This window comes from Paralichthys olivaceus, chromosome 7 (assembly GCF_024713975.1).
Source record: "Paralichthys olivaceus isolate ysfri-2021 chromosome 7, ASM2471397v2, whole genome shotgun sequence".
Lineage (NCBI taxonomy): Eukaryota > Metazoa > Chordata > Actinopteri > Pleuronectiformes > Paralichthyidae > Paralichthys > Paralichthys olivaceus.
The window spans coordinates 22,872,809-22,894,216 of NC_091099.1; the positions used below are offsets into that span (position 1 = coordinate 22,872,809).

Consider the following 21,408-nt stretch of genomic DNA (forward strand, 5'->3'; position numbering starts at 1 on the left):
ACATTTTTTCTCATCATACACCTGAAACATGGACCAACATACAGAACAATCCAAAGCTCAACTCATGTTTATCCTGAGGGCAATGTTTGCTTTTAATCTCAACTTTTTTACCTCCAGTTGTTCTTTTTAAAGTTGACTTATTTGTTTTAATTGATTCATTTGGTTTTAAATCAAATTGTATGCACCGTATTTATTCCTAAAGCTTTTACATTTGCTGTTCTTATTTACTTGGCATCTTGGAATATTTTGTTTATTTTCTTCCTCGACTTCATTGTAAATAAGGTCTCTACCTCAATATGTTCCCGAGGCACAATAAAGGTGAAATGAATGAACACGAACGTGCCCATTGCAGGAGAGCCCAGATTTAACTGAGGCAGTTGATAACCAGCTTCATAGTACAGGTTATCAGGATGGCCTAATTTCACCCCCCCCCCTTTACTAATGTAGGTTTACCCCTCCCACACACCCCACCTCCACTGAGGCAGCCCAGCAGTTGTTCATGAGGGTCATGTTCCTATTTGTAAAGTATTGATTAGAGTGTTTATCCCCTCAATCAGTGTGAGAGAGCCCCCCAGGCTTAAACACAGACGGAGAGAGAAAGGGGGAGAGGGAGAGAGAGAGAGAGAGAGAGAGTTGGTTTTTAGTATTGATCTGTGGTTAAATTGTTTTGTCTACAAAATGTCCTTAGATGATTAAAAGTTTAAGAACTAAAATGTTTTTGTTTTGTCATTATCACAGAAACAAGAACAGTTCCTTCATTTGTGCTATAAAAAGGCTTTACGCACTAATCGAGTATCAAAATTGCTGCAGAATAATTATCTGACGACTAACAGATTAATTGTCTCAGGTAATGTAACGATATGGCTGTGTGCACAGAATTAGCCGCTCCTCCGGCTCGGGCAAACGGTGATGCCTTTTGGTCTGTGCTTTTAGTACAGACGTTTACTTTATATGGGAATGACAATAAAGCTGCTTTGTCCAAAATTAACATTTGGTCCTAGAGGAACTATTTGAACATCTGTGATCTGCCTGATATTACAATTTTTTTACAATATAGTTTCTGTAGAGGAAAACCAGTTTCCAACCTTCCCAGGAGCAGTGGATGACAGTGGATGTTGGCACTGCCAAATTTCACAACATGACGTTTCTTCAGGTTAAAGACTGATAGTCTCTCACTGATCACCTTATACCTCAGGCTGCAAGTTTGAATTAAACCGGTATCCTGAACTTAAAGGGCAACTATTATGCTTTTTCTTATTTTCAGAGGTAAACATAATATAACAATGTTGGATTGTAATATTAAATGTGGTCAGGGCTTTCTATAGGTAAACTCTTGGTTTCCAACTGTTTTTTTTTCAGCCTCTGGCCATTCTCTGTTTGTTCGACAGAGGACGAAATAAAATAGAAAAAGAGTGAATGCTTCACCACTTTTTCACAATAGTTTTCAACTACTTTTAATCCAATTCTACCAAATTTGTCAATCAACTAATCATTCCATCTCTTAAAAAACCAACCATTCCTTATTTGCCGCCATAAACCATTAGGTTTTTCCACTTCCTCTCCAGAAGCTGCTTCCTGTTACTCACTTGTGCTTTACATTTCAAGTTTCTTCAGTGAAAGACAAGAAAATCTGGGGCTAAACAAAATGCAAAAAAACCCAAAACATTGTGACTATTTACCTGTAAAATGGTAAACGATCTGTATTTATATGAGCTTTTCTAGTCATGATGACCACTCAAAGCGCTTTACAGTACAGTTTTACATTCACCCATTCACACACATTCATACAGTGCATCTATTAACAGCACTTTTTTCTATGAGGGGCCATTCAAAGTTCAGCATTTTTCCCAAGGACACTTCGGCATGCAGATGGGGGAGACTGGGATCGGCAGCACCGAAGAACAGGGCTCCAACCAGAGTATCTCGAACGAGTATCGAGTATGTTGAACATAAACTGATCTCCATCAATCATCAGCTGATTCCTGGGCGGTGCAGTGAAGAATCAAAGAAACCGAGGTTGTGTCAGATGATGTGTTTGTGTTAACGTACCAGGCATGAGAAGGAGTCGCTCATGCGGTGTTGCAGAGTGTGTTTCTGTAAAATGCTGAACAGGGCGGCGTGGTTGAGGCGACAAGGAGCCGCAGAGATCAACTCCTCCACTCCCTGACGCTGAGACGGATCCAGACCTGAGCAAGAAACACAGAGGGAGGAAAAAGATTTAGAGCTGCTCAGCCCTGGATCTCTGGGCGATCAGTTTGGTTTATTCTGACTTTCAGTGCAAATGTTTCTGAGATTATCTGTTTCAAACAGCAGTGTGAGTACAGTCTCCCAAAGGTTAGGGTAAAGATCAAGGTTGTGCTTAAGCAGACATGTGCCTGAGTACATAAGAATGACCTCTCAGGACTACCCTGGAAAATCATCCAACATGTGAGCAGTGTGATTATTATGGAGACAAGGCAATTTAACCATGAAAAGGTGATTTCTACAGAACTCATTTTCATTCAGTTTATCCTCATATTATCTGCCTTTCATTGAAGATTTAAAATTCTGATCACTGTTATAGCGCCATTGTCAGGAGAATGGTTCCCACAGCTCACTCAGCATCATGATCAGACTCCATGAAGCTCTGTTGATGTGAAAGCTTTCCTGTCAAAGCAAATAGGACAAGGAAAACATTTTCTGAAAAGTCACAATCGGATAAACTAGAAAGATCTGAAAAATGTACACAAATAGTGATGTAAACATTTCTATTTTATTACTTCCACCAAGGAGGTTTTGTTTTCACCCCTGTCCATTTGCTTGTCAGCAGGATCCCACAGAAACTACAGGATAGATTTCCACCAACACACAAGGATTTATAATCACTTTGGTTCACGTTGTGAGTTTTTTGAGTTTTTTTTATAAACATCTCAGAGAATAATTAATTGATCTTGATAAAAATTACAAATTAAAAAAATATTTATCTATAATTCTGAATAATTAAAGATTTCAAACCAAAGAGTTACTTATCGGTGTCCTTACCAGCAGTTTTGTCATAATTTCAGGTTGGGGTTGGTAATCTTGGAAAAGCTAGCAAGAGCAGTCAACTCAAAACCTCACACCCCCTCCCATCGACCTCTTGTCAAAGTTATGCTCCCATAACACATACACGTGCACTGACTCACAACTGCTAGAAGCCGACCGGGGGAGAGAGGACTGGGAGGAGGTCAGCTACGCTGAAATCGATTACATCAAGTCTGAATCATGTAAGAAAACACCTAATCTAAACATGATGAATCTAGATAATACACATGGCTATTATTAGGGCTGGGCGAAATGACCTTAAATCAATATCACGATTATTTCAAACTTTTACCTCAATCACGATTAATGAACGATTATTTTACATGTTGGACTCTTTTTATATTGTGTTTGAATACGTGTCTCATTAACTCTAGAGCAAGTCAAATAAACACAAAGTAAACTGTCCTGTACTTGTCCTAATACAACACGACACAAGGTAACAGTGTAAAATGATCCTAGAGGAAACACATTTGTGGAAAGTATTAACTGAATTAACCGACATGACATAACCGGCAAGATTTAAATTCTAAATGTCGACTCCGATACATTCTTGGTTAATGATAACAGTCCTGTGAGGGCCACAGACATCAGCTTTTCTTGTGACAACTTTATTATTGATGGCTATTGAAACATGAAGAGGATTTCAACAAATAAGAGAAATGGCGTTTTAGAAACAACTTACCAACCCTGCCTTTAACAGTTTCTGATTATTCCAGTTATGAACTTCTTTAGAGCTTCTTATTCCTATTTTTTGATATAAGCCTGTTGGCTGCTACAGGTATGTACGCTTTTAAAAATAAATAAATATCACTTTTAGAATAACAGCAACAAGATAATATGTTTGAGGATGCGTCTTGTGGAGGAAAGGGAGAGTGGAATTTGGTGTTGGTAGAAAGAAGCTAGGTTTAGGAGCAAGGAAGAGCAAGAGACGAGAAGAATCATCCACCTCAGTGTCATAACATTACACAAACTAACATATGACTACATGACAGCACAGATTTCTTCAGTTAGCTAAACCCCTGAAGAAGTGATATATAAATGATCATTCACGCCTCAATTGTAGCTCAGCAGTGAACTGAAGTGTAAACACACACACAGGACTGCATTGGCAGTGCTGCGGTTAATAGTTCCCACCTCGGTTGGCTACAGATCCTCTGTGAAGCTGTCATTACTCTCGACTGATACAAACACTTGCCAACATGGACGACGTGAGGAAAACACTGGAAGAGACTCACAGAGTCGGGCAGAGCAACAAACAACACATCACTGATTGACTGCAGCAGGAGATCAGGCTTGGGGAACACAGCGCACTGTCTTCATCAGGGCATTAAGGCTCCTACCAGAACAGAGGACTTCAAACACCAACAGAGCTGCACAGATCAGCACTGACCACACTGAAACCTTCGCTTATCCCTGCAAATCAAATCAAATTGGATTTGTATAGCCCATATTCACAAATCACAATTAAATTGACTTCATGGTCTTCACCCAAAAAATAACAATACATCTGACCAGTATACTGTTGCAACTGCTGGATGTGTTTTGTCTTGTTTCATTTACAGTAAGTACACAAAGCCGGGATGTATAGACAAAGATACAAAGGAAGTGGAAAAAAAAGTGACCAAAAGAAATCCTGTGCCCGCCCCCTGATTTGGATCAGCACCAAAACTGAAAGGGTTCCTCCCTGACCCACACCACATCTTTCCACCAAGTTTTGTGGAGATGTAGTAGTTCTTGCTTACAGACAAAGCAACCAACAAACGAAGAGGATGAAATAATATCCTCCTGCAGAGGTGAAACAGCTCCAATGATCTCCTAAAGTAGTTGACCACTGCAGTTCAGCAAATGATAATCAAACAGAGAAAGTAGCACATTTGCTGGGGACTATTTTTAGGGGCTGATTCATCCACATTTGATTCTTAAGTGACTATTATGGAAAGCAGGATGGTTAATAAAATTAGTCCAAATATGAATAATAATAATACTGTATAATAATGAAGGAACATGTCCCCCAGTGCAATAGTGTTGTTCATTGATGTGTCTTTAATATTTCTTGGAAACAATGCATCTCTATGGCTCAGAAGAACATGATACAGCAGTATGAATGAAAAATAAAAATAAACAATTGTTGCTCTGGGTATTTTCATTAGATTTGTAGAAAAAATTAGGAAGAAGAACTTCACCAAACTTATACTTTCAATGGCCACTGGTGTATAGTGAAGTAATTTCACAAAGCAGTACAGACATTTTGAGCTCTTCTTACACATTGGGCCACACAGCGCCTGCAGCAGCAGATGAAAACGAGGCTTCAGGGTCAGCGACAGAAGAATCAACAGACAACAGGAAAGATAAAAGCAGCAGAAGAGGTGCAGGGCATCCCAGCCTGAGCAAACCTGGGTTCATTTCCAGTCCTTTCAGGCGTTCCTGTTAATGGCCCCGGCAAATGAAAAGCCTAACACTCTCCACCCGGCCATTATTGTTGGAGTACATTTCGGGATGGGAAGTTTCTGAATGTGACACATGGCCCCACAAAAGACCACGGCTCCCTGAAGAATGCCGGCGCTGTTTTCCACGTCTGCGACGCCTGCGGCCTTGTGCCCGAGACGAGCATTAGTGATCGCTTTTTTATTAACGCTGCCATTTTGTTTTTGTGTGGATGCAGAGAAGCCTGCAAGGACTCTCAGACGTTTGTGTTTCGCCATCCCCCTCCTAACTCCTTTCTTTTGTCGCTTTTGTCCAAACAAGAAAAAAAAGAAAAAAAGACAGCAAATGTGAAATCTCCACAATCAACTTCCAATCAACGCTCTTCTCTTTTTCTTCTTTTCTTCTGACTCTCCCACTTCTCTGTGTCTGGCTGCCCTTTGGCTCTTGTGGCCTGCTTTCCCAATTCCGATGTAGGTCATTTTACATTCGTTACCTCCAAAACACGGGATTGTCCTTAATGTAATTTAGAGAAAAGACAGGGAGCGAAGGAGGCGACTCTTAAGAAAACGAGACAAAGAGATATAGATTAGTGCTGATAATAAGAGGAGGGGGGAGGAGGGGAGTATTGATTGGGGGACAGACGGTGGAGGGGTGATGTTGATCCGTGTCAAGTCCAACTTTCAGCTATTATCTCCTGGGTGTGTGTTAAAGGAAAAGGGGGGGGGGGGGTGTGTTTGTGTGAATGACTTTGTGTGACAGAAAATATGGACGGATGTCACCGCTCCTGGCACAGATGGTGTGATTGTGTGTCAGACTGACTCCAGGTTTCTTCACTTTGTGTTTGAAGAAAAGTTTCTCATCAGTGTGACGTTCACATGGAACATGCAACGTATGCCAATACAATCAAACCTGGTTTATCTGAAACTAAGATTATTCCAACTAATCTGTGTGCAGTTGTATGATGGGTAATTTTTTAGACTGTGGAATTAAAATGAGAGAGCTTTCTTTTTTTTCAACTGTCCCTCTTAAGTACAACACTGAAGTACAAAGTAAGTACGCTAATTATTTTCTTCTACAACTTGGTATCATACTTACGACATGTAATGCTTGTATATGTGTGTGTGTGTGTGTGTGTGTGTGTGTGTGTGTGTGTGTGTATATGTGTGTGTGTGTGTGTTGAGGTGGGAGGGTGAGAGTGGTTTTCTGCACTCGATCTTTCCATATCCATCTTGTCTGGGATCCATTGGTATCGTCACAGCAACAGTCACATCCATGTGACACACTACTGTGAGAGGTGGTGGCGGGCGCTGATGGCAGATTATTGATGCAGACGAAGAGGAGGAGAAGGAGGAGGAGGGCAGAGCGCGTTTCAGTTTCAGGTGAACTGGGCAGAGAGATGTGACTTGATCTGCCCGTCAGAGCATGGCGGTGACGAGGCGAGCAGAGATGAAGATGTGGAGAGACAAGCCCATCAGCCTCCGTCTGGCTGAGCCAGGCTTACTGCACCGTAGAGCTCAAACATGAGAAAACACGAGTGAAGTGGGTAAAAGTTTAAGAGAAGCACATGAACACATGACCAGCTGTTGTGCTGTGTTTGAGGGCGCCACTGAGTCCCCGGAAGGTTAAGACGAAAGGACAGTTTGGACGTCTCCCCTCAGGATCATCCTCGATATCAAACTGACCACCTGCTTCTTCAAAAACACAACTGACAGGTGTAAACATCTTCAGGAGGGAGTCTGAGGCCCCAACAGGCCCATCTGTTCATACTGAAGACGGAATTCACTGTCTGACAAAAGTGAATTTCAGTTCAAATGTCACAACCAAAACTCCCCACAGCCTCTGATGATTTCCACTTGTGTGAACTTTCTGGGTCGTTTGAACGCTGGTTCACTTGATGTGAGCTGCTGTCTGCAGTGAACAGGCACTAGGTGACAGGAAGTGATATCTTCTGGAGTTTCTTAAACAAACTCACACTTGTCCGTTTGTCCTTTTCTTTCTTTTCTTTGTTTGTTTCTTTTCTTTCGCTAGAACACCAGGAAAAGGTTTCAATAATCTGCATTTTTAACCGTTTTGAAAAGCACAGAGCAAGCACCATAATCAAACAGAAGGACAGAACATCATGACAGGTCCTGACGTGTTTTGCCAAGGGGGTCATGTTTTTGCCTTGGTTTGTTATTTAAGAGGAATTATGGACTAACCACTGGATGGATTAACGCAACACTTGGTGCAAGCATGTGCTATGGATGGGTCAAGGAAGAAAGAAAACAGTTTGGTGTAGATCCACATCACATCTTTATAATTGTGAGGTAGGGCTTTTCTCAGAGAAACATCAATGTTGATGAAAACAATCAAACATGTTTAGATAGATAGATAGATAGATAGATAGATAGATAGATAGATAGATAGGTTACTTTATTCATCCCCAAAGGGACATTAGGTTAGAGGACTGATATTTATGTGTAAGCAATATTGTTAGCAATAAATCTAGTGAATTGAAATGTGGCTTCATAAAGGGACTGTTATTGCAGGTATGCATTATACTGTGCAATTCTAGTGGAAATTTAATTACAGACAAATTACTAAGTCATTCTTGGAAATCTCTTTTTGACACCATGTGTTTCCCAAACCTGGAAATCAGATCAATAAGTGAGCTAATATTTTCTTCCCCCCCATTTAAACCGGCCAATCACATCTATTTATCTAAAATGGGGCAGGTTTGACATGACAGCTGATTTCGGACATGCACCGGACTCCGCAGTTCCTCCATATTTTCTCCGGAGTAGGTGCAAGTGTGAACGGAAATGTCCAAGTGAGACGCCTCCTAGTATAATGTCCATAGAAATTCCCGGTGTAAAATCAGTGTCACACACACATGTAGACAACATCTACAGTGGTTTCAGGAGAGTTTGTAGTGATAAGCCTGACAACGGTGCATGGGTGCTGCAAACAAAATCACATGATCTACACAGCAGAGGTACTTCCTGCCTCTGTCTGTTGCACCTAGTTGCTCCACCCCTCGCCTGAACAATTTGGAGGATTTGTTGCGGTAGTGAACGCGTCTGTGCAGAGAACCTCTACTTTACCTGGAGACCATGTCTGAAAATGGCAGACATTGCAGGAAATCCAAAAAAGAGGAGATCCCTGATAAAAGAGGCTGCAAATTTACAGAGCAGGATCCATTCAGCATGGTCACAACAATAACCATCTGCAGCTGCCCACTGTGTGTGAGCCTCTGAGATGATTTTCACAGCTTCATTATTTGCTCGTTCAAGCAGGTCAATAAAATCTGCCGCTGCCCACTCACTCTTTATGCTCCGAGACCTATCCAGAGACAAAGCTGAAAACAGCCTTAAACCTCTGTCACACAAAGGAGAGATGTTGAGTCTCTGCTCTCATTGTCTCACCTGTTCGCTCCCAGATGTCAACACTCTAACACAAAGTATGATTTTATTAATGTTAAATAACCCATCTCTGTGTGTGTGTGTGTATGTACAAATGTAGCCGTTCATGTTATCTAACCTCTGCCTTTCATTTTTATGAGCAGAGACAAAGACACAGGTTCACAAACACAATCGTTATGAAAGCAAGAACAATTTTCTGTCAAATCTTTGATACACACACACACACACAGAGCGGCACTTAGCACCCAGTTAAGAGCTATTTCAGGGACACCATCCATTTCTACCTGCAAACAGCGTGTCAGCACCTCTTGCCATTAACGCTTCAATATCTTCCATTAAATGCTAATGAGCGGCGGGAGGAACGGGCCCGTCACACCAAATTATACAAATGCTTTAACAATCAGCTCTAACTATGAAGCTCTTCATGTCACAATGCTCGACCAGAAGAGGCGGCTGACGAAACCCCGACACCCACACGGATGACAATTGATACGAACGAATGGTGCAATAAAAGCAACAAGACGTTTGTGTGTGTAGACAAAATATCACATAAGTCTGGCAGAAAGCAAAGACAAATAAAACAGGGAGAGGAACCAGTGAAATAGAGGGAAAAAAAGACCAGAAAAGCAAGAATTATGGGTAAAAAAACTTAAAGGCAGCCTGTAAATTTTTTGACCACTATTAGCAATGTAGAGCAATGTGAATGTTTTATGAAGGAGAACATATATTTAGCCCGTTTGTCGGACCTTGAGGAAACACACAATGAGTGTTTTGCGGAATTAAGAGAGAGGAGAAATAAAAAAAGGAGGGAATTAATGGGAAATAACGCTGTAAAAGAAAATGTGACTGAAAGTAAAAAAAGAATGAACAGAAGCCGCTATAACAAAAATAGAAAGGTAGACAGGGGAAAGGTATGAAGAATGAATAAAGACAGCCACAGGAGACAGAAAGAAAGGAAACTTAAATGTATGGGGAAGCAGCACTGACTAAACTGAGAAAATGAAAACAGAAAAAAGGAGGAATGAATAACAGGAAAAGAGGAAGGTATATTATTATTTAGTCTTAATCTGTCTAGCATTCTGCGGACAAATCCAAAACCTACAATAAATTCAGTCTGAGATCCTGCTGTCAGTCAGTCTCTTAGTCTGTCTAGTGAAGGCCAGTTCAACTTCTTTCTAGTTGTCATTATTGTAAAAGCAAGATTGAAAAGATATGAACGAATAAGGGAGACTTGGCAGAAGAGAAAGAAAAGATGAAAAGTGCAGATGGATTAGAGTAGAAGGTAAAAAGAAGAATGAAAAGAACAGGTGACAATGAAAGACGTTCAGTAAGAAAGAAGTATTAATGGCAAAAGGGATGAAAAGAAAGAGTTTAAAATAAATATCACAATCATTAAATGTGAGACATTTTTGGAAGATTTAGTGTCAAGACTTTATCGACAAATTCAAGTTTTAAACTGAAGTACACCAGTGGCCATGACTGCAGACACCTCCCTTGCCAACTTGTGTATAAGACTGTGATGATGGAAAGGAAGGATTTCACCATTTGAGTGCTTTTTCTAAGAAATCTGTCCAGATCCTGCAGAGCAGATTACAAAATGAAAAATAATCATTAAATGCCTCTGTTTAAAATACGATTGAAATAAAGGTTAGAATCTACAAAACTTGAATTAGACAAAGAGACATTTGAAAATGAAAAGCCACAACCCTCTGCTTCTTGAAATCTTTGTTCAAATTTCCATTATTGTCCTCATTGCATCATGTTCTGAGTGACATGCTGAGGACAGGCTGAAGACGAGCTGCTGACATGCTGACGTAATGCTGACGGCAAGCTGATGTCATGATGACAGAAAGCTGCATATTTTTCGTGGCTAAAATGTGACATTTACAAGATGAGAGGCTGAGCACCACACTGATACACAGAAGAACCTCACACAAGAATTTAACTTTTTAAAGCACCTCAACATCAGTGGATGTTCCTTCAACCCCAAAAAGCACCTCTACTCTCTGCACCTTTATGAAATACACCATCAGACTTAAATACCTTCACATTTATTGCACAGTCAGTTAGGATATTTGACAAACAAAGCTAGTGAGGATCAGAACCTACTGATGGGAGACGCTGGCTTCTGAATTCCTCCCCTGCAGTTGGTGGTTTTGTTCTGCAGCGGTGGGACTGGTTTGTAGGACTGTCCAGTGGCCCGGTACATGGCCTGGACCCACAGCACCCGGTCCGGCTCATCATCACAGGCAAACATCACCAGGTCGCCCTCCTTCACTGCATTAAAAAACACCCGACCCCCCTGCAGACCTGACAGAGAAGAGGAGGAGGAAATCGGTATGAGTGTTTTCTCTCCACAGTTGCCAAAGTGTTTGCTCATTGTGGGAACTGTTGGATTCCTCTATCATTTTGAAGGTCTCCACCAAAAATGCCTTGTGATGATGTATGTTATGATTTGGTGCTATTCAGATACAATTGAATTGAATCAGTCATATGTAATGTGCCAGAGACCCTTACCATGGTAATATATATAAGAAGACAGTGGCCTGTGTGGGGATATGTTGTTACTAGATGCTGTGCCTAAACCATGGTGAGATCTTGACCCTGGAAACCATCTCAAAGGCATTTTTCTGAACTGAACATCACCAACAAAGCACCACAGCAATGTGAATTCTTCAAGCAATTTACATTGTTGCATCTAAATTACAGGTAGTTACAGCAACATATGATATTGTCATCATTTGTATTCATTCAAATAACCTTATAATCCAGCCTCCGAACAGAGCAGGTCTCAGCAGTGCCAGCAAACAGTTTGACACCCGAGACGTCATCAGGGGTTGAAATATATAGAGGAGCCAAATAAATATCAGTTCGCAACGCCAATGTCAACTCTCTGCTATTATGCAAATATAACTTATAGGTTGCATATAAAAGTACTCTATTAACTGCGAGGATATCAATTTATACTCAGTGATATTTATATTTTTGTAAGTCTGGTTGTTCTGTTGTTTAGGAGCATGTTGTGTCACAAGAGAAGCTGTGCCATGGACCTGGTCAACCCCCCCAGCTGATGACATGTTAGCGGGGAGCATATCATGTGATTAACTTCATATGTTTGGATGGGAGGCGGCTTAAAACAAATTCTCAAGGCCCTTTTCCACAGGTCAAAAAACTCCCAGGCAAACTCCTCTACTGTTAATAGAAAAGGATTCAATCTCTGTTTTGTAGCAGGTTTACCCGCATTTAAAGAAATGTGTATACCTGCTAATGATGATGTAACAGAGGTAGAATATCTGTGTTACTCAACATTTCTTCTTTCAGCAACCTGTACTGGTATTGTCCCACAAAAGTCCGTATCAGCAAAGCTCTTCTTGTCAGTCCAACTGTCTGCCGTTGTGAGGAAGTCTGGACATTTGAATTCAGATACAGAGGCCTGAGAGTGATGTGTGATGATATGGCTGAGGTGTCTATACCTGGCTGAGGGTCACAGTAATCCACCGTGTAGCCCTCCAGCTGCATCAGCTCCTGAGGTTCAGCCTTCTTCTCTCGGTAGCTGCACATGGCGAATGTGTACTGACTCACCTGCACGACAAAGACACAAAGTAACTCACAGGACGCAGCAGAAGCTGATAGAGTTCTCATGATGTTAATTAAATGTATCAACTCTGAAACTCTTCAGTTGTAAAGGTGGTGAACTTATCAGCAAACAGGCTCTCAGTAACACAAACAGGGAGTCGTGCCTCTCTACTTTCAGCTGCTGAGAGAAACACATGACTCTTCAGCTGCTAAATACATCTGAATGTTCATCAGATGAGCTCCAACTGTTTCAGTCTGCTGCTTGCTGCTAGATGCATACACTGTTTTTTTGCCAAAAACCACAGTATGGCAGCGGTGAGAGTGAACACATACAGTCAGGTTGTAGTCGGGACAGATAAACAATGAGAATACAAACTAAGCCAAGACGTTCTCTGTGTTCAGCTGATAATTCTCTTTAGATTGCAACTTCTACTATATCCAGTACATTCACTGCAATGTCGAACCTCATCCAGCTGATGCTTCACTTTCTACAGAAATCTTGGTTTTCAACTCGTAGAACAGGTTAAAAATGTTCTTTAATGAACACTACACGCAAACATTTTGAAACGAGTAGTGTAGAAGAGTCTTTATGGATTTTAGAAATGTTGTCAAACACTCAATGAACCATTGACATCCTCAAACAAAATCAATAAAATATAAGTGATGCTCAATCGAACAAGATCTTTTGATGCCTCTGGGGACAACAAAATCTTTTGATGCCTTTAGAGGGTTTACATTCTGACACATAGAGGTAACCAGAGCTATGTTTTGCAGAGAAAATACATTTTCATTTTAATGTCTACCCTTGCTCTCAAAGACCCTGAGCGATCACAAAGTGCTATGAAAGTGAAAAAACCATCTGAAACGAAAAGGAGTAAAGGAGTATTTCGCAGACCAAAACTTAATTAACTTTGCCTCTGCAGGACTCTAGTGCTCACACTAGATGTTCAAACCTTTCAGCTAGAGCAAATGATGTGAGGTGATTTTCTTTAATAACCTTAAATACTTTTTAGAGGAAATTAGAGCTGAAGAAAGGGATGGTTCAGTGAGAGGACATGTTTTCTGCAAAGGCTGAGGGTTGAATCAAATGCTTTTTAAATACAAAAAAACCTCTTTAAAATGAGTTATTTCATATTTCCACTGATGCTTGATCTGTAAAAAACAATGATTAGATTAACAGTTCATTCATGTCAAGACCCATTGCATGTCATCCAATCTCACTGACTCCAGTTTCATACCTGAACAAGAACAAAATATCTTTTTTTCCAGCGTTTCCAGACTCTCTGTCCCAGAGTATACAGATACCTGAAACACAGTGAATGACACAGCGTCAAACTAAAGTATTGTTTTAACCTTTGTTATGATTCAATGGGATCTAGATTAATCATTTAGTCCACAACATGTCAGGAAAATCTCTTTTTTAATATTTTAAGGGCGAAAACTATTTTCTTTTCAAGCATTTCTGCATAAAATTTGCTTTAATCATTAACTGACAATGAAAATAGTTTTATATATAAATATAGAGGGACATTAAAATATCACACAATATCACAAAAAAAGACAACAGTTTAAAATCAGAAAGCACAGTTTAAAACAAATTTCAAGCAAAATAAAAAAGATTAGAAAAAAAAGAGGTAAAATGATTTGAAGGGGTAAAAAGAAATAAAAAGGATGAATCTGTATAAAAATTGTAAATGTTAAACCACTGCTGCTAAGAATCATGCTTCCAAATGGATCTTGAGGTGAGATGCTGATTGGTGACTTCAGTCATACTGGAAGCTCTGTGATACATTCTTGCCTAAATATCAGTCATTTCTTTGCTCAATACATTTATTAATTTACTAATTATTTCAATCCAATTTCGATTATTGTCTAACTTGTGCACCCGCATCATTAAACAATGGTTTCACACTCAGTCAATTAGATGAGCTTCCCCTATCATAAGATGGAAGTTAAAGCTTGAGACACACTGAGATACTGAGATACTGGGATGGGAATTTCTGTAATGAATTCCATTTAATAATTCATTCGTTGATTGTATCGATAATGAAAATAACTGTTGTTGCTGCCCTGCTATCCAAGAAGGTGATCACTTATTTACTTAATTACGATTAATCTACAACAACTAGAGGGTACAACAATAAAACAATTAAAAAACAAGGGATGTGTCTGAGGCCACAAATAAGTAATCCATCCTCCAGAGTCTGTAGTTCACGTGTTTAACTTAAATTGAGAATTTAAAAAAAATACAAGCTTATCAACATTTTAAAGTTAAGATTACTGACAAACAATTATGTTCAAGCATGTGTTTCAGGGATCAGATCCATCTGAAGTCTCCCAATATCACAATCCCAGCAGCCAGAGGGAATTTTCTTCCCTAATCAGGAAACTAACAGGAGACAGTTATAAATCCTAAGCTGAGAGAGGCCGTGACACAGATAGCAGCTCATTGAGGAAGTCTAGAGTAAAATGGAAGAATGACCAGCGTGGCCTCTCAAATCAATGGCTGCTCTCGGGCCTCCTGAAGCGTGGGATACAGGCAAGTGCAAGTGAGGAAAATCAATCGATGGCGAGACCTCTTTCTTCAGCCCTGCTGCCCGCCCTTAAAAAAAAAGGCCTCCAGTCAAGGCCGTGGCACGTCTGGTCGGAGAATCTGGGCCATTCTGCACATCCCGCACGACTCTGGGTTAACACGAGGCACCGCTCGCCGGCCACTTGTGAAAATGATTTGGCCAACCGTTCCTCCTGCAGGTTTTCAAACATCCTTTCAGCCGCACAACACCACGGCTGCAGACGCCAAAGAGTTCACTGCAGGCATTTAACAGTCGTCGCTGCAGAGATGCCGTCATTTAGCAGGATATTCACACTTACATTTTTACAGTACAATGGGACACTGGACTAATTCTCTTGAAAGGAAAACTGTTTATCGTCATTCAAGAATTTTCTAGAAATTGGTGAGGGGAAAATATTAAATTAAAAAAAGACAGATAGCTGCTTGACAATTAAAACAGAATCACTTGTCATTTAGTTGACTGAGAAACATGTGAATTAATCTCACCGGCTGATTAAAGATTGTTTCTATGTAAAGAAAAAAAGGGCAGGGGGAAACCAGATTTCTTAAAATATATGTATCTACATAAATTATCTTTTGGAGCCCACGGTGCATGTTTCCTATTTGTGCTCTTTTTATTTTTTGGCCCATTTCTCTCTGAAAGTAAAATGCGTTCTTGCATCTGTTGGCCTCTTAATGGATTCATGTTTTTAACCTTTTCAGGTTCCTTTTCACCATTTTCTTTTTGCAGCCTGAACCCAGGAAGATAAATAAATAATACAAAGGTATCCACACATTTTCTGTTTGTGCTCTTTTTCTTAACATAAAGAAATTCCTGCATCACTCGGCCTCTTCTTTGGATGCATTTGTTTGTATTTACTTGACTGTATTTATCACAAATGCTGCATACAGACCCTGCCTGGCCTTTTAGTCTTAGTCTCACATATTGTGTCTTTAACAAGTCTGAAAACGCCAGAAAGCCTAATTCAGCACACAAAGAAGATGTGGATGTGGACCAGAGACAAGACTCACAGGGAGACTCACACTGACCCCTTGTGGAGAGTTTTTAAAACTGCACCTGATCTGTGTCCACCTTTCTTTTTTCTTTTCTGTCAGTAAGTGAGTTATCAGAGCCTGTGGCTGTCAACAGCTCGTCATAGAGACAAACACAGAAGATGTTCAACACACAGTTCTGCTCCTCTGACGTCCTAAGCCCAGTTCACTGTAACCCGACTTAATCCCCCAAGATATACTAACAATTTAGTCCGATTAGAGGAAGGATTTCACATTTTACATTTTTAATCTCTGAGTGTTAAATACAAAAACATATCCAGGGTGTGTATAGCCTATAGCTTACTTCAAAGGGAAATGCAGCATCCACAGCTTTTAATAAGTTAAAGTGAATTTCTCCTTCACACAACTGTCGTACTAATGCATGCTTTATAAATGTGTATTGCAAATGTAGAAATTGTTTTCTTCAAACAATAGTCTTCAACTTGATTCTACTGAAGAGAATCCTGTGTGAGAAGAAACAGGATGTAAAAACATGGAACTTTAGGGGGAAACGATAAGACAATCTGACAGTGGTGCCGTGTTGCTGGACTGTTTCCAAATTTAAACAGTATAAAATAATCTGAGACTGTTTTTAAATGTTCAAAAAGTTGTGGTCAAACTCAAATCAAACCAGCAGAGCAGAGCTCATGCCTCCTTCAAGGACAAACGGTCTCCTTATGAAACCACATTTCATTCACAAGGTTAGGATTTTTATTTGGATCTGCACCAAATTACATGTCAATCCCCTAAACATTTTGGTTTTTATCAAGATCGATGAATTATCCTCGGAGAAAAATGCAACGTTAAAGAAAGTGACAAAACAAATTCTGGATCCACCCCCTGGGTCAGATTCACCTCAAACTGTAATGGGCTCTTCCCTGAGACGTACCACATCCTGCCACCAAGTGTCATGGAACGTTTCTGCTAAATTACAATCAAACCAACGCTGATAAAGACTGTGTAAAGAGGTGAGGAAAAACTGCACATTTTTTATAAATGCTCTTGTGCAAATGTAAAAGTATTTGTGTTGCCTGTTCTGTGATTTAACTTCTAACACTCCATTAAAGCAATGGATAAAAACTGTATTTATAAAACCTTGTATTTAATTTATGAGTATTTTAAAATTTGAAGATTCAAATTCAGAAAAGTTTTCTTCACATCTATGAAAGAAAAGGTTCAAGGGTTGACGGAACACACGGCATTGAAATGTTAAATCCACTCAAATGTTTCCTCATCAGGGTTAAGATTTTGCTGCCATCTCCTGGTAGACACGTAGAGACACACACACACACACACACACACACACACACACACACACACACACACACATTGGCCTCATGAAACACAACGGATAAGTGGAATAGATAATGGATGGAAGACAGGAACAACCAATAAGCAGTTACCGTCAGTTACCATCTTATTATTGTGTGATCACATCCTCACATTTAGCTCAGGGTGTTTTTTACAGAAAAGGAAGTACCTTTTCTGTAACCAGGAGGTGGAGCTGTCAGCCTGCTTATGCTTCCGACAAGTCCACAAAAAGTAACACACTATGTTCATTGATTCACTGCAACAAAACCTACTGAACCATCCTGCATATAATATTATTATTGTAATTTCTAGAGAATAGTTTTGGGAGGTAACGGAACATGTTAAGCTTTACTTCTCTAACTCACACATGAATGGACAGTAACTCAGTAACACAGAGAGGTATGGAAGCTGGTGTCCTGGAGGGTTAATCTTGTATTAGAAGTTTGTGATTCTTCTTATTTCTAATTTAACGGTAAATGTTCTTTTCACCTGACAAAGTATTTTGCATCACACACTTTCACTGCAAGTCCAAGGAAAGGACAAGATAAAATTACCTTAAATGCCTGATAGTCCAAAATACAGCATTGTTCTTAAACTCAATATGTTGGCACTGCATGACTCAGTGTTAGATAATGTGCAAAAAAACCAGTAAAAAGCACTGATGTTCCTTGTGTTATGAGACCATCTGCAGGTGCCGAATTCAATCTTAGAAAGACCAGCATTGACTTTGCTCTTTATTCAACTAAAAATAAACTAGTCACAAAATCATTATTTTTTTGAGGATGAAAGTTGAAGCAGTTATTTTAAAAATCATTCCTTGATGAGATCTAATTGTAACACATGAGTTCTGCAGCTACAATTTACCTATATCCTGAATGTGAGGCAGCTGCAGACTCACCCACTATGCTTCATGTTGGGGGGTTTGTCCATGCGGACAGCCAGCTTGATCTTCAGCTCTGTGTCCTGACTGTTCTTGGGGACGACCATTCGGTGGAACTCGGCCTGCTTCGGTCCGTTGGTGGTTGGGTTCAGGACCACCTGTGGGAGGGAGGGAGGAGGAAACCATCATTAATGAAATAATAAATAATCATTTCTATAGCAGTTACCTAATCAAGGTTACAAAGTGCTTGACAAAATACATGGGAATACAAAACACAGAACAATCCAAAACTAAGAAAGACAATATAAAAGAAAATATATAAATAACATCAGGTATTCAGGTATTAAAAGGTTCTTCTATTAAAATAATGAATCAATGATTTAAAAACAGGCATTGTTCTGGCAAGTCTAATGGAGCCTCGGCCCTGATGGCAAAAGCTTGGTCAACCCTAGTTACCAGCGTTGCCTTAGGAACTACCAGCAAGTGCTGGTTTAAAGATCTTAAATAACAGCTTGGAGCATGGCGAGTTAGTAATTCTGTAATATAACTGGGGGCCAGAGCTAAGTAGAGCATTGTAGTGGTCCAGGTTTGAGAAGACAAAGCGTGAATAAGCTTTTCAAGGTCAGGAAAAGACGGAGCTGATTTGATTTTGACTTAGTTTCTTTGGTGAAAGTAACAATATTTGATACGGTTATTGACCGGCTTCAAAATGTAGTTGAAAATCAAATGTTATACAGATGTTTCTGGCTGTGGATTAAACATTAGTAGCCAGTGGAATGATTAAAGGATGTAGTTTGCCTGCAAGGTGGTCAGGGCAGCAATAATGGACTCGTTCAAACTTACTGGCGTTCAATAACACACACACACACAATGGAGCACCAACACGGACCACATTATCAAGAAAGGGTTAGTCCATCAATGACTGCTTTTCCTGAGACATTAAAAAAAAGACAAATGTAATCTCATCCAATTCTACAGTCATCACAGAAAGTATTCTCACCCCATCCATAATAGTTTGGTATTATATAAAACATCAAAAACTACCATGCACAGTCAATTTTTATTTCATTTTATTTATCCATTTTAAGTAACATTGTTACTTTCAACTTATTACTTATAACTTATTTAACTGGTATAACCATGCATTATTGTATTGCTGTTGAATTAAAATCTATTGTTTACCATGTATTATTGTATTTCTGTACCTCATGAAATGAGGGTTGTTCCTCAGTGTCTCTCCCTAGGTTTTAAATTAATTAATCAATGAATGAAACATCATCAGAGATTGCTGGCACCCCCTCTCGTCTATTAACGAATCACTATACAACAAACGCACAATCACAAGGACACTGACCCTCCCATCCTGCTCACCACCTGTTTGAACTGTTCTCCTATCCATCAAAACCATCCCATCTCAACGGATCTGATTAGATCCCGTCCATATATTGTCTAGTGTCATTGTGTAGTGTCCCCTCTCTATGTCAATGTCTGTTATTTTTTATGTTAATATGAGCAGTTTCAAGCTGCACCAAAAAAGAATTCCACCAACTTGGTTGTAGTCGTCCTTAATAAATAATTCTGATTCTTCCTCTGGTGGTAGAGGACAGCTGCATGCCACTTCCAGGAGGTGTGGGTGTGGACTGCTGGTTCTGATAATCTTATTTTCTCCTGTTTATTTAAAGAAACCACATAAAATCATTGTATTTTGGTCTCTTTGCTTTCACTTATTTATATCTTAAATTAGTTTTGTTTGCGGTGTAAACCTATGTCCACCCTGAAGCCAAACCTTATCTCATTCTTTAAAAAAAAAAGAAAACCCATTGTGAATAAAACATATAGGTTGTTAAAATTCGGCAGCATGGGGCATTTTTCATGCTGTGTCTCGGTCAACCTTAAACAGGGCAACACAGCCATTCACCTCCACACACATCCATGTATAGACCAACTTCAAAGTGGTGGTTACACAGATCGGCAGCAGCATCAGGGCACAGCTTATTAGGAGGATATCAACCTGTCAATGCTGTTTGTTGTCTACTATTTGTTAAACTGCTATTACCTGCTGTGAGGAACTTGTTCTCACTGTTCCAAGACAATAATTCATTATTCAGGTAGAATAAATGTAAAAGCTACACCGCCTACTCCCAAAAATGAAAAAATGCCAAAGGCAACATTTGTGTATGCCATCATCATCTGCCGACTCTCCTTTCAGAGCGGCAAGTCAAAAGTGACACTGATAGTAATTTGTTGCTGCTTTCAGACCTTCAGACATTCTGCTGAAATGATCTGGAGGAGCTTTATGTGAGAATGCACGTCAGTTGCTGTGGACATTCGACAAACCGTTTCCTGCCAGCTCTCACGTACAATGTCAGAATGAGCCCATGTAAGAACACAACAGAAAAGGGTTCCACAAAATTCCCAGCGAGCAAGTGGGTGTGTTGATTACATCTCTAACACGCGATTGAAATTAAACTGATAAGAGAAAACGAATAAAAATAACTTAAGGAGCCATACAGGTAGAAGACATTGAAGATGTAAGACCAGATCTAAGACCTTTTGCTGATACAAATCGCCATTGTTGATGTGCTGTAAACAAAATATGTGATTTCCGCAGTGGAATTTAAACGTAATCTCCTGCCCCTCTGTATGCTCTAACCAGACCCCACTGCACAACTGAATGCTCTGAACATTCTCCTGTTGTTGTGAACCAATCTGATCTGGACGGGCAATCCAATCATTGAGTTTCTTATTTGTCTGGCGCATTTCTTGGTTACATCCTAAGTTTTTCCATCATACTTGCACAGTTGCTGTAGCCTTCTCTGTTGCTACAGTTGCTGTCATAAAACTCATCACTACTGATTTTAAACCCCAGTATAATGCAAAATACAGACAGATTTACCTGGTACAAAAACATGTAATTTGGCTTAACTGTCCCAGCCAGGCACTGACCCAGTTTTTAGCAACCACAAAAGTGTCTGGCCCCATGTCATGTACCTTAAAAATATCCCAGTAGAATAAAACATATTTTAGATTTGTGGTAAAGAGCACTGATGTAAGTAAATAACCTGAGTTTAGATATGATATGAGGAGCTAAATCTTGGATCTAGAAACCTTTCCGAAATGTTGGACAGCAGAAGTTACCAAGGTTCTTT

At 39.8% G+C, this 21,408-nt stretch overlaps 1 protein-coding gene across 7 annotated transcripts in view; it reads right to left on the reverse strand.

Annotated features, from left to right (window-relative positions):
* Positions 1–21,408, reverse strand: part of cadps2 (Ca++-dependent secretion activator 2) — a 178,411-nt gene that overhangs the window by 65,966 nt on the left and 91,037 nt on the right. For all 7 annotated transcript variants that reach the window (XM_020079011.2, XM_069528523.1, XM_069528524.1 and 4 more), the window contains exons 8-12: positions 18,278–18,417; positions 13,703–13,769; positions 12,362–12,470; positions 10,998–11,198; positions 2,050–2,186 (exon numbers count right to left, since the gene is read on the reverse strand). In XM_020079011.2, coding sequence (XP_019934570.1) covers positions 2,050–2,186; positions 10,998–11,198; positions 12,362–12,470; positions 13,703–13,769; positions 18,278–18,417 — 654 coding nt within the window. The remainder of the gene's footprint in view (positions 1–2,049; positions 2,187–10,997; positions 11,199–12,361; positions 12,471–13,702; positions 13,770–18,277; positions 18,418–21,408) is intronic.